Raw genomic sequence first — 15,453 nt, forward strand, 5'->3', positions numbered from 1 at the left:
CGCTTGTGCGTATACTGTAGGGTGAACCGGTGGGGTCAGAATCGGCTGTCTCGGCAGTGGTCGCGGCGGCGCCAAGCCCCTTCTCAATGTCGGGCCAAACATTGCACTGATATCGGTTAACAGCTGCTTGCTATTATATAGTATTATACGATGTTGGTTTTTTCCTCGCTCGCGTATTCCGATATTTCAAAATAAAGTGAATCGAAATAATATTGCCATACCGATTAAATTGTATTTTTTTTCCATAACACTCGTTCGTCGACATCGTCTTTTAATAACGGTAAATTTTAATACAAATTTTGTTATCTCTTAACGTTACGATTGTTAAATAATTTATTGAATAGCCGGTGTTTGGTTATACGAGGAGTTTTAACACGCGAAACCACGTGTACTTATAATACTGATATAATTATGTTCGGTAATCTTGTAGTTTTTTAATCATACCCGACACCCATATTAAAAAAAATTATTTAATTTTAATATTATACTAAATACTTTAGTGTAGTCGATTGTCTTTGTTGTATAATGTTATTATATTATATTATTGTTTCGGTCGGTAGTAATTTTTGAAGTATTTATAACTTTGTATAAATTATAATGAGTCGCGAATTGATGTAATCGATAAAAAACGAATAATTATAGTAATAAAGGAAGTCATTATAGTCGTATCTAGTTTATACCCATGGGTATCGAAAGTCATACGACAAGCGTCAACTAGTAGTTACTGTAACTGCAGGTCATGCTGTTTTACTGACATTAATAAAATTCGCATTTGAAGTTCGTCTTTCATCGGGCGTCGCCGTCATCGTCGTCGTCGTGTATGTCTCGAGGGGCCTATTGAACAAAATCCAGAATAGCGTTCCATGTTTACCACCTCGGTGCACATTCCGCATTTCTCATCCCCTTGGAACTGGGTTCGAATTTTGGGGAACAAGCAAGTCGTTTAACTTATACGACGACAATCGATGAATGTATACCATTGAATAACAATAATAGTATGTATATTGACTATAGCACTTGGTAGTAGTTTAGTGTAATATATGATGTATATCATAATGTCTTAGCGGTCACTAATACGAGTTTATAGAAAAAACAATTTTGTGGCATGTCCATGTTATATTTTTTTGTTTACTAAAATTGATAAATTATTGGCTATTATAGTTATTACTTATTAATAGGTAGCACTAATGTTTAGTTTATTTATTGTCAACCTACAATGTCATAGATTAAATATACTTAATATTAAATAGAAATGTAAACTTAATAATACGATTAAAGTATAAAATAAACATATTTTTTTTTTCGTAGTAAGAATATCACTTAACACGCCACTGCGCGGGACTTGGTCCTTCTATACTTTTCATGTTGGGATTTCAATTACATATAATAATATTATTTGTACGCGTGGTTGTGCACGAATGATATTAATATATGTATTGTAATTTTTAATATATAAGTGTAACTTGAATGTTTTTCGCGGAGATGATATAGTTTGATTGTGTTCTTCGTGAGCTGTAAAACATATTTCGCGATAACTAAAGACGTGTATTGATTGGTCGAATATAGCAAACGTTCAGGAATATATACGCCAATATTTATAATATAATAGGTACATACTGCAATATATTATTATCATACTCGTCTGACGTCAATGTCGTTGTAACTTGTATGCCATATAACTGTTATACTGATATCAATAGCCAAAGAATATTGCTGCGTGAGTTCAGCTCATATTTCACACTCTTCGCGGAGCGACGCATAGAATCTCAGAGATCTATTGGTTTTTAAAATGAAATAATATTTTATACGTATATAAAGTATTCATCACGTCATATTGTATCGATACTGATGTTTTCACTTTTTCAGTCATAAGTCATAATCAGCAGTATCTCCTAAGGTTTTATAACACGCCCATATATTTCTAGATAGGAAATCCTACACAAATGGTATTTTTGGTATGTTATTAAAATTTTACCAGAATTCATAAAGGTTTTACGTAAATTGATCTTAGGTTGAGTTAAATATTTGATATTTCCATCGAACATTTGTTATTCGGTATTTATAAGAACTTAAAATAATTATGTTTAAATGTATTTTTAGTATTTTATAATTTCCAGTTGCAGTCATTTTCGAAAGACTGAAAATATTTCAAAGTACATAAATTCTTTACTTTATTTTATCTTGACTAATAGATAAATTTGAAAAATAGTTTTGGTTGTTATTTTTGAATTGTTCAAATTTGAATTACGGATAAATTATAAATGTCTTTATTGTTTAGTATTTTATTTTATTTTTTTTTTTATCACAAATTAATTTTTAGACATTGCCTATTGTCTATTAGGAAAGCTTTTATTACTTATTTATTTAATAAGATAACAGATTTATCGTAAATAAATTTACTAAGCTTAGTAACTTAAGGATTACACCTATCCATACCTATATGTTATCATATATGGGTCTATTCGTTTAGATTACGCACCTATCTATCATAAAATAAGTTATTATAAAGATCAAAAATTAAAACACAACACATTCTAATTCATTAACGATTTAATAGCATGTATAAAATATTTTAAAGTCTAACTTCGATATTGTTTTTATAAATTATTAATCTATAGAGTCTATAGAATAGATGTTGATTTGAGGAAAGAGTAAATAATAAGTTATAAGTCTATGAATAAAAAAGATCATTTCCACTATTCAAATTTCTAATTTTCTAGTAGGTAACACTGAAGATAAAAAAACAAATACACTTGTCAAAATTTAAATAAATAAAATAATTAAACATTTTTAAAATGTAAAAGAATAATAATAATACCTCGTTTTAGGTATACAGTACTTATCAAAACTAAGTATGTATTATATTATAAGTATAATAGTAGACATAATTTAAAATATCGCTTGAACTATCTATTTTCCGTTGTATTATTATGACTTGTAAGTAATGCATATTTATTATTTATTATCATAATATACATAAACATAAACACAAATAATAATGCTACGATTTACGACATCGAAGACACAATAATAACATACGACAACTAGTTGTACAATTCTTGGCGAGTGCCTGTTAGATATAAGATAATAAACAGACTATAGAGACAAATAAATATACATACATAATGTACCTTAGCGGCAAAACATATGTTCTTATACTTGTCGGTTCTTAGGTTTCCTCATGCAAAATAGTGTCGATAATAATAATATGTATTATATACAATATTATATGTACAGTGTACACGAACGATATTGCACTATATACCACCAGTATATCTGGTGTTCGTGGCTTATCTAAAACGAAAATAATTCCTGGCAAAACGTATCTATACTATGACGATTGAAATAATTTATTAATTCGTATATTCCTTTTGAGTTGTCTACTATATTCTTATAATGTATATTTAAATCTAGATATTATTTACTACTGATTTTTTATAACATATTTTGTAAACATGTTAGTTGTACTATGTGCTACGCGTAGTACATTCGAAATTTGTTAATACAAATTATAATATTATAATAATATATAATAGGTGTACTGTTTTGAATTCAAGTATTGTGTGTATAATTTATTAAAAACTCGGTTGACGATTTAATATGTACTGTATTTTGATCATACAAGATGAATCAGTGATGGAGATCAGTAATATTTTTTTTTTAACATTACACTTATATTTAATAAACAATTATTTTCTATTGGAAAAAATATAGTATAATATGCCTCAGACAAACATTGACACACACAAAAAAAAAAAAATAGTTAGGAATCCTTGGGTATTAGGTATAGTAACACACGTCGGGAAAGAATTTCTTATATTATTACCATCTACCGGTACTCTGTCAGTGTTTTACAGAGATTTTCGTTATAGACGTTTTAGTGCTCGAACAGCAGTATTTTTCCGCTGTGCTATCAATTACAGTGCATAATAATATAATAAACGTATTATAATTCAAGCAATAATCAATGATGTCCAATTGTGACTGTATAATTGTTGCTCAGCTATTGAACTAATGTAATTCACACAATCGCATTTCATTCGAGTCAATTGTATTAGAGTTTAGAATTCACTATATATCAATATACACACACGCTAACATATATTATATATATTCACTCAAGTGACATTGAATTAAATTAAAAATTGCCAAGATCGTATTCGCATTTATAAATAATTCACTACATTGAGATAAAGCAAATCTTAATTCATAGTTGTATACCTCTGTATATTATATTTATAATAGTAAACGGATCACGTGCATCAAATTTTAAATTTATTTTATAATTATTAATTATGCGTCGTGGTTGCTATAGTTATAGTTATAGTCATAATAATACGTCATAGACACATCGTCGTTAAGAAAACCAATGAACTTCAATTTTATTTTACTTTAGTATTTATGTTATGTTGTTTGCTTTTTAACACTAATTATTTTATAGTATTTTTATTACACACTTTACAATTTGTTTATTTATAAATGGTTATTTTACTTCCGTAGGTCTCATTGCCTTAACAATTAATTTACATGATCTGATAACTTTTCAAAAATTTTAATACGTTTTAAGTTTTTAAGTAGTTTATAATATACATATAGATATGACGTATGTCATATTATAAATTACAGTTATACAAATAATAACGAATATGTGGTTACCTAAAATTATACCTAATTGTTTTCAAAGGTTTCAATACATAGTCATAAAATAAATGTTTTAATAAATTTTAGAATATTAAACAAGTAACTATTTCTTCTGACATAGTGTATAATATGTATATTTCTAAATCTTATTCAATAAGCCTTGATTTATTCCATGAATAATAGTTATTAAATATAACACGGTTGTAACTAGTAAAGTAGTATAGTACAAAAAATTGTTTATTCAATTAATACAAATATAACGTAAATATACGTTAAATATGTACGTAAAATAATGTATATATATATTTTCTTTTTTTTTAAAAAGCATAACTGTCGCCTATATTATAATATTATAAAAGGATAGTTCTTTCAATATTTCGATTTTTTTCCTATTTTTATAATACATATAATATAATGTATTAATTTAAACTCTTCAGTGTACTACATGCTATTTAATATTAAATGTATATTATATATTGCCTAAATGTATTCTTTATATGAAAGCTTTTAAAAAGCTTATAAAATACTCTGTTTCTTATAGCATATATTTAAGATAAAGGAGCGATAAGCCAATACAATTGATGTAATTGGTTTATTTTCGAGAAGTTTACGAGTTTTATTTTTAATAATTATCTTAAATTCTTTACCATATTACAATATATAATCGTCCAAAAAAAGTTATTATGTTTATGAAAAACACATCAAAAATTTGAAGGGTTGTTTTTTCTATCATATTTTACTATAGTTGTTAAATGATAAGTGGTAATATAATTTCAAGTGATGGTAAATATTTAAATTTTATTGTGCATATTGCATTTTAAATGCAATTCGTCAATTTTTATATAATATTTTATAATACTTAAAAAAACTTAAATTTATTTGTTTTTTTAGTTTGCTAGCAAACAAATAAATATATTGGTCTTACATGATGTGTTTTTGGTGAAATAAGACACTTTTTAGTAGAGCAAATGTTTCTATATTAAACTTTTGAGTGGTTTTTGATAGCAAATCAGATCTATAGAGTATAGTTGGTAGTGTTAATACTTAATTCTTTTAGAATTGGATAATTAAACGAAAAATAACAATTTTAGTTATTTAAAAAATATTATTTATGTAGAAAACTTAAAACTTTTCCCATTTATTCTTTATTGTTATTTACTATTTTCAAAATCTTACGCAGTTATGCGATTCATTTTCAGCTATTTATATTACGAACTTATTAACAAAGTTTTACGGTGTGTTAGTTTTGGCTTATAACAGCTAATAATTTAGAATAATATTAGATTAATATATAGTACATAATACCTATACGTAGTATGCGATTTGTTTTTGTCAAAGTTCAACGTACTGTATTACTATAATAGAAAAGTGAATTACAAATAGCAATATTAATATTTAATAAAATATAGGCTAGCAGACCGTCTCTACTCAAAATCGTTTTTCATATTCCGTGATTTATCCTTGAATTCAAATTTAGCTCATATATTATTATTATAGTGAGCTACTCAATGACAAGGTACAGTAGACACCTACATTACAGTAGAGTGACTTTCCTCGGTTTTTAATAAATATATACATAGATTTCATATTTTTAGTCCTTCTGTATACATTAAAGATTATGTTTAATGTATAAGGTTATAAATGTATAATATACTTATGTACAATTTCCTTAAGAGGACGCTACACCACCCGCATGTGTGTTGTCTCTCGTCTCTGTTTTACAAACAGACAACATAAAAAATTGTACGTTCTTAATAATCCATTCAATTCTGTTATGAATTTACAATTTTAAAATGCTTATATAACTAGCTTTAAACTAAAATATAATAAAAGAACCTATGAGATTCACCGGACAATATTTTTACTTTAATCTATTAGATCACTAGTATTTAACATAACAAAGTTAAATGAATTATTCAGAACGTACAATTTACCATGTTATTTGTTTGTAAGACATTGAGTAAACACATGCGGGACGCGGGAGTTATTTTTTCACTTCATCAGATCCATAATGAAAACTATTTATAGAGGCTCACTTATAGGGCTGTGTATTCTTAATCGATCTTTATGATTGATACTTGATCTACAAATAACCGACTTGTTGAGATAATTAAGCATCATTTAATCGACAAATACATTTGTTTTACGTTAAATATCAATATAATAAATCTTTACACTAAAATTCGGTACTAATCTGATTTGATAAAGCCACCACACACATTACCAATTAATTAGAAGTTATCATTTCTTTAAATGTGTCCGACCGTTGTCAATAAAGTTTTTGATTAAGCTTTAAAGAACTTTAGTACGTCACATCAAAAATTGACCTCTTAAGACTACCCTTTTCTCTCCTGTTATCTACATTTACTTTATTTTTATAAAGGTACCACATCAACTATTTCTGAAGAGTTTTAAAAAATTAAAGTACAATAATAAGTATACAATGCAATATAACCGATACACATTCCTTGCTCAAAATTTATAAATAATCAAATTACGTATTAATCTAAGTACCTATTACATAACAATAAATTGATTATTTTATTATTCTTTTATGACATCATTTCAAATAAGTCGTAGCTTATCGAAAATTATTTACTTAACTAACTTATACAATATTAATATATACGAAAAATAGAAATTATAATGAGTAGTCCAACACTGTTAAATGCGTTTTTTACTAAAGTTTTTGAATGCGACAAACATAGTGAGAATGTCCTAACATACAGTACATGTACTACAAACATTCGACTACAATCTTGTAGTAAGTTTCTTGCAATCGGAATTCATTATTAATTATTTAATATATAAATTATTTAATATGTTGACATGCATTGTATCTGCAGTATCTTTAATATAAAAAAAACTAATCTAACGATAATTAATAAAATAGTTATCGTTAGTAAATATTTAAATAAGTTTGAAAAAAATAAAGTAATATAATAACTGTGTTGACGTAAAGTTTACTTATGTGTAATAAATTAATAATAAAACCATTTAATTGTTATTGAAACAAAATTTTTATCTTTGTACACAATACCTATTGAGTAATACTATTATTGAACCTTATTATAATTGTTACTAATTTATCGGTGAATGTGCGTATTACAGACACGTTTTAGAGATATTTCCGAAAAATCAATATCATAGCAGCAAAATTTTGATCTTAACGACGAAAAATCGGTACCGTCCCGTTTTACACCTGAAAATGATGCCATCGAAGAGACGTGGATAAGCGACGACCGTTCGAGCGTTCAATTTTACTTTTGTCACACCCTGACAATGACGTTTGCAATAGGTCCTCAGTACCAATTACTATACGCCATTACTCATTGGTTATTGTGTTTGAAATAAAGTATAGGTATATTCGAAATTGGTAAAGTATTTTTTCTTAGCGGCTCATTGAAAACCACGAGTAACGAATAGGATTTATTTCCCATAAAAGTTTGAACGGCCGGGAAATTTGGAATTTTCTTAGTAAATTTACACGGTAAACAAGCAGTGACGTGATAATGTCGTGACTTGCGGTGACGTAACAATAAACTGCTAATTATTGTTATTAATACGTGTAATTCCACACGATTCATTGATATTCAAACAATCACAGTATAGTTATGTAATGACAAAGCGATCAAACCGCGATAATGAATATAAGTAGCGATACAACGCAGTTACGCACAAAATACAATAAGTGCGTGCGCAACTTTTGCGGTGGGCTTTTCTGTCGACGTTGTTTTACTGCGATCTTCGACCGACCGACAGCATCCGCGTTAAAAGTATATAGTCAATCTGCCGAAACACGTATCAGAGATTCGCGGAATTCCATGCCGACGACGGCCTCGCGCACTTAACCTGTCCAGCGTATGTGTGCAATATCGCATTACAATCATTATCGTCGTCCATTACGATTTACGAGTTCCATAACCGTACTAAATACGCACTGCGACGACGTATATGATGCAGTTTACACGTGTAACGCGACGTCGTGTGTCGATAGCGTCACGGTTTTCCGGTATCCACAAACATGTATAACATTACAAATAATAATGGTAAAATATATACTGCGCGCGGTATGGTCGATTGGCGAGTACCAAATATTGTTCCAACTGCTCTGGGAGACGTGAAGACAAACTTTTCCCTCAAATCGACCCGTCATTAAATTATGTATTATTTATATTATCGTGTACACAATAACAGTCATTTATATGTATGTTATATGGTACTGTCGTTTAATTTACAGAATCCACAAATATACCAAAACCTAATATTGTCTTGACTTTGAACTCTTCGAGTAAATGAATATTTATTAGCCAGCACTGCTAATTTAATGTGATGTGTGGTATTTTATAATATATTGGTTTATCGGTTAACGTTCTTATCTTTAAAGTTCAAAACCTCGTTGACCATATTAATATATGATATTCCAATACTCCGGTATTTTTAGAACGTTAAACGATTACAAGAAAAGTTTCAACACAAATTTTGGTCAGAAACATTTGTATTGATATCTTAAAAATTAGAATATGATAAAAGCCACACGACAAGACAGTGACGTGGTTGTGAACCCAGCTTTAGAATCACAATATATCCTACTGTAACCATGTCGGTAACTGTGATATTTTACAGTTCGTTAGAACTGTGTACGAAAAACAAACCAGAATATCGTAGAATCAAAATACTTTTAGCAGTTTCATAATCTTAAAATTTTCTGTTTAGAAATTACCCTATAGGTAGGTACTTATGTTTTAGTAGATATTGCATGGTACGACATCTTAAATGTATTTAAGTGTAAATTAACTTAAAAAAATATTTATTTTTATTTCTAAAGTTATTTTAGCACGTAATATTTAATTTTTATAATTTTTTTTAAAAATGTTACTCAACTTTAACGGAACATTTATTGCCTGTGTGTAAATATGTCTTATAAATTATTGCTGTTTGTAAAACATTTTATTTATATACAAATATGGTGTTTTCGCCATCATCGAGGAGGGTTATGTGTATAATATAATACTATAATATTTATATATCATATCATTGTTCACAAAATAAACTGTACGGCTCCGAAAGTGCGTTGACACGAAATTTTACTAAACTTCAAATAACATTTATTTATAGTGTGTGTGGTGTGTATATACCTAGTACATACACGTGGCATGTGCTGTGCTATAATGTACTTATATATAAATAGTAAATACATGGCCAATCGATGAAGCGTGTTGCTGCGTCTAATAGTATAATTTTATAAGTCTACGTCGAAAATCTAATCAAATAGCTCTCTCTGAACTTTTTCGAATAATACATTCTAGGAAGAAATATACAGCAGAGCTACCAAACTTTTTATCTTAAAACTTTTCTTCGGACACATCGTTTCTGGTCATACAGCAATAATTTGTCATTTATTCATTTGAATCAAACTTCACTCGTCTAATATAATGACTATTTTTAAGAATATTTTATAATTTATTTTTATTGATGTTAATGATTCAGTAGGTCACACTTATGTTTTCCAATAACATTGCTGATACATATTTTATTAAAATATTATATCATATATTATTGTTATTAATTTCTGTCAATATCATAATTTAAATATGAAACTGGAACTGAAGTTATTTAAAAATACTGAGGAATTTTTAATATTTCACTCCAAAGTAGAATTAAATATTCTACCAAAAACCACCCCCAAAGTTAAAGATTATACCATTATCATTCTAAACCATACTACATTCATTGCTCCGTTCATTTTTGATGAAAATCGTGTTAAAACTTATTTTTATTTTAGATATTATTTGCATGGTTTTAAAAAAGTAATTGTAATCAGTTAAGTTGTGATTTATTGTAGATGGCTTAAATCTTAAGGTGTTTTCCGATTTTTTAAATTTGCTTCGTATAATATTTTTACTTTTTGTCAGTATTCAATAATGAAGTATTATGAACTCACATATGCTAAAAATATATTTGATTTATCCTTGATAAAACGATAAAACGTATACGAATTTAACTACAACAATCCGTTATTACTTTGCCTTTAGGTGTAATATAAAATGTTTTGTTTTTTATAATAGAATCTGGGTACACAGGTTGGATAAAAAAAAAAAAAAACACCAAACGCGAATTAATAATCATTAAGTCTTAATAGTTTTTATAATTGCTCAAATATGGATTATTAATTAGTAATTGCCATCAACGGTATGCAGTAAGTAATTCTGATTACTGAATAGTTCATTTTTTCGTAGCCATTATGACTCACTCTTTTAAACTCTAAACATTTCGGGAATTATAATTTATTTTTTATTGGAAATCTTAAGAATGTATACTCGCACCAGCTGTTTATTTGCGATTTAAAATTCGTATAGATGTGTCTCATTTTTTTGACTTTTAACGAAATATCGTCGAATTCTTTCGCGTTACGCATTACAGTATGATGTCTTATCGTAGAGAATTGTAATCGTGTTCATGTATATTATAGTATTATTAATATATTGTAATATTATTGTCGTATATTATAGGAAACCGCCGAGACCGCAACCCCAGCAGACACACCGATTGAATCTGAGCGGAGGTGGTGGTCCCCCCCGGAGGAAGACGTCTGGTTACGCGCGGCCGCAATTCACCGGTCCTATGGAGTTAGAGACGCTGATGGAGGAAGGGGCCTTGCCCGGCCCAGGTAGCCGAGAAGGCGAAGCGCTGACGGCGGACGACGGCACTCGCGCATCGTTCTCCAACGGGGACAAAGCTCCGCATCGCCAACGGTCACAACAACCACAACAAGAAGAATTCAACTCGGCCGCCGCCATGAAATCGAATTCCGATCGTCCGCGCAGCTCGCTCAACCTTTACCTTGCCGCATGCACGGGTAAGCGCTACAAAAAAATAATTTTTATAACGATTTAATAATATGTATATGATGTTAAAAAAATATTAATCCGATGTACGTAGAGGGTTGAGTTTGTAATTGTTCATATTATTATTTTTATGGGTTCTTATGCAGATCTCCTGATTTAAAAAAAACAAAACCGTTTCTGTCACAGTACTACAATTCTGAAGGCCCATCTATTTTTGGTTTTTTTACAGTTACAGATTTATAGATGTTGGATTGGTCAAAATATTTAAAACAAAATAAGCGTAACCGAATTTTTTATTTTCGTTTTTTAAATTTAAGTTATTTATAGCTGATACAAGATTACTACTGTGGAGTTACATTCCGTTTTAGCGCTATTCCAAATATTTTTTTGCATATGATTTTAGTGCAATATACTGAAACAAATAATATTTTTATAGTCAGAATAACAGTGACTTTTATTTTTCTAAAACAAAAGTTTGTTGGTAACAAAAAATAATAAATATTACACGGGTTCTTTTGATTCTCGAGATTTTCATATCGATCGAATGAATAATTAGAAAAAATATAACTTGTTAAAGTAGATTTGGTCTTATGAGCAACTCAATTACATACATTACAACCAGTATATCTAAATCTGGAGCGTTAAACGCCTTGTAAAAGAAGTATCGATATTATAAAAATGTCAATGTTCCAAAATATTAGTTTTTTTTTTGTAGTATACAACACAATATAATAATATTATTATTTTCGTTGTAATAATGAGAAAAAAAAATCTCTGGCGTTTAATTAATTAACCCTAAATATTTTTGAAATCTGTTTTTTTTTTTATCCGTAACTATATGTATAAGTATGATATTGTGTTCATGTTAAAGTAAAACAAAATAGTTGGTGCGGAACGTTTCTGGTTGGGTCATTATTTCAAACATATACAAAACGAATTGGTTTCCCAATATAAACGGTTAACTTTCTTTTTGTTCGTTCTTAAATTGTTTTGTTTTATTTATCAGAAGAAAAAAAAATAAGAAATATATATAAGTATTTTAAATTTTTTTTCTATTAATTGAATTTAAGCAGTGGAAATAAGATAAGAGATTTATTTTCAAATAAATTCCCACAACTTTGATTGTCAGTTCTCGGTTTAAATGTAAAACTAAATTACATATAATGTAAAAATATTGATGAAATATTACAGTGATTAACTAACATGTATGATGTGAGACAGACAGTGTTTTATATTATGTATTATTATAAATTATGCGTTTTGATTGAAAACATTTATCTTTATTTATAGGAATATATTGTAGGGAATAGAAAGCCTTGTAAAGAACATATACTTATATTATATCGAATTAAATAATATTTATTTTAAATGTTTTAAGATATTAAAATAATAAGAATAATAACATTGCCAACAGTATAGTTATATTATGAAAATAAAAATGTATTATGTGATCGTTTATAATGTTTTATGTTTTATAAATCTGTGGTGTGGAATAACACTAGGTATTTTAAAAGGCGACTGTTAGGTTAGTTTATAATTTGATTCTATCTTTCGACTTAAACTGTTGTACTGTAGTCTGTAGTTGTATATAATATAATACATATAATAAAAACATCTAGTGTCATGTTTACGTTTAAGAAATACCTATAAACAATAGTGCTTTCGTCGACTTATTTCAAACGAAGATAAAATTTGCATGTTTTTATTTCTTCTGTGTCGTCTGTACCTAAAATAGTTGATGTTTTGTATGTATCCATAACTCAGCAGAAATAATATGATTGTTTAAATTTATTTCAAAATTATCAATTTGTATGTACGTGATTGACTACAGCTCATAATTCCTCGTCGTACTTTACTGTTTCTGTGTACTTCTAACTTTATCTGTGGGCTACCCAAAATAGTCTTATAAAGTATTTAAATATTTAAAAAAAAAGTATTTGAGTACAAATACAAATACTTTTGAAATATTATTTATAGATACTTTCAAATACATATAAAATAATTGTATACAATTATAGTAATAACGGCAGTATGCCAGTATATACACACCAAAAGGGCAAATGTGTATCTGATTGTCTACACATTACAGTATATAGACTAGTAGATCGTATTATAATTGCAACACATGGGGTACGAATGATAAACATTATTTTATTTCTTTAACCCTGATATGCATATTACCTATATTATATTTTATTTAAAAATCTTACCTAACCACTGATGTGCCTGGTACAGCAGTGGTATTATAAAATATCAAGGTGTATACTATCGGCTTGTATAGGTATATATAAAAAATAAAATACATTTTATTATTTTAATGCTTGGATAACTTCACGTTGGGTCGGTTGATAGAAATGATTCGTTTTGTATAATGTATGTGTAGGTAGGCAGGTAGGCCTAACTTGTTGTTTTTATCTTTGTAATTTATTACTTTACCAGTTTTTCAAAACGAAACAGGAAATGTACGACAACCGAAAGATATATATATATACAATGCATTTTCTAAAACTAAAATATGCCTATAACACTGTAATACGACGTCCCCCAAGGTGTAGTCTTTATTTTTGAGTTTAGTGGGGAGTGTCGAGGATAGGATTATATGTCTGTAGCGGAATATATAAAAAAAATCTGATCACGCTGGGTCACAAAGAGCGCCAGGTATATAAAAAAAGAAATCGTAAAATCCTATTCCTTGTCCTTTGTATTATATTATTATATACGTCTGACTGGACCTTCCAAAATAAAAACAAGATTATTTGTTCGTTTAGGCTTTATATTTTCTATATTATACTAACAACATATTCGTGTTGATACAATATACTTAAGCGTTATAGACATAGGCACCTACAATAATATTTATAGTACAAGTTGTAAAATTAGTAAAACGTCCATGGATGTCAATTAATTTCGTTTATACTATTAATAAGATATTATTATAAACGTTTTAAATTATTAAATTATTATATTACTCGCGCATATATATTTTAATTTGGCAACTCAGCGTCATTAAAACTGTGTTTAACTGCACATATTGTACGGATTATAATTATAATATTTAATTTTGTTTTAGTAAACTATCAACAGAAATTAGAATATAATATACATTTGAAAGTGCTGTTCTTATAAATAATATACCTACCTATTTTCAATATCTTAAAATTTAAATCATTACTATTTTCATTAAATTTCATTATTTTACTTCTTGTACTATTTTATATTTTACGATATTGTTATAATGTTACTACGAAATTATCAGGATGTGAAAACAAATAGTTACTGAGTTCGAATACTTTAAGTAAAAAGTAATATATATATATATATATTTTTTAATAATGAACTTTTTATTTCTATTTTGTGAATTTTATACTTGCATACTATTAACATTCGATAAGAAACGATGTTATTTATTAATTTGATAACCTGTTGATTGACGTAATATACATAATATATGTTATATTATAATCTCTTATTGGAAAATATTCGCTATTAAAACAAAAAATCTAACTTCTATCCCCAGATTTTTTCGTTTTAAATATATTGATTTTATTTCATGAAAAAAAAATTTGTTTTAACAAATTGTCTTAAGATGTATAATATTTCAATCAAGTAAAATATTGTTAATATCATTGCAATTGTCCATACGTATAGAAACGATTTTTACGTAATTAAAAAAATAATTGTATGCCAATAAATTATGATAAGAATATAGTTTAATTATAATTAGTATTACAGTACCTATTTAAAATGTAATAATCATAATTTGTTATTTAATAACCCAACGAATGTAAATAAATTGTACATTTATTTCACACATAGGTACAGCATGTATGCATGAGACACGAGTTATATTTATATTAATATATTGATTCATGTGTGTCAAACGAAAATCAAACATCAATTTAACACATTTTTATATTTTAATTATTGTAGATCCTACTATAATACAATATTATGATGCTAGTTA

At 27.7% G+C, this 15,453-nt stretch overlaps 1 protein-coding gene across 5 annotated transcripts in view; it reads left to right on the plus strand.

Annotated features, from left to right (window-relative positions):
- The window catches only part of LOC113550554 (facilitated trehalose transporter Tret1-like), a 41,177-nt gene that overhangs the window by 16,627 nt on the left and 9,097 nt on the right, over positions 1 to 15,453 (plus strand). For 3 of the 5 annotated variants that reach the window (XM_026952472.1, XM_026952473.1, XM_026952475.1), the window contains exon 2: positions 11,154 to 11,500. In XM_026952472.1, the coding sequence (XP_026808273.1) occupies positions 11,154 to 11,500 (347 nt within the window). Of the gene's footprint in view, positions 1 to 143; positions 281 to 724; positions 996 to 11,153; positions 11,501 to 15,453 lie in introns of those variants that run through there. The other 2 variants (XM_026952474.1, XM_026952476.1) reach the window with 2 other exon arrangements.

The sequence above is a fragment of the Rhopalosiphum maidis genome, chromosome 1 (genome assembly GCF_003676215.2).
Source record: "Rhopalosiphum maidis isolate BTI-1 chromosome 1, ASM367621v3, whole genome shotgun sequence".
NCBI classification, from domain to species: Eukaryota; Metazoa; Arthropoda; class Insecta; order Hemiptera; family Aphididae; genus Rhopalosiphum; species Rhopalosiphum maidis.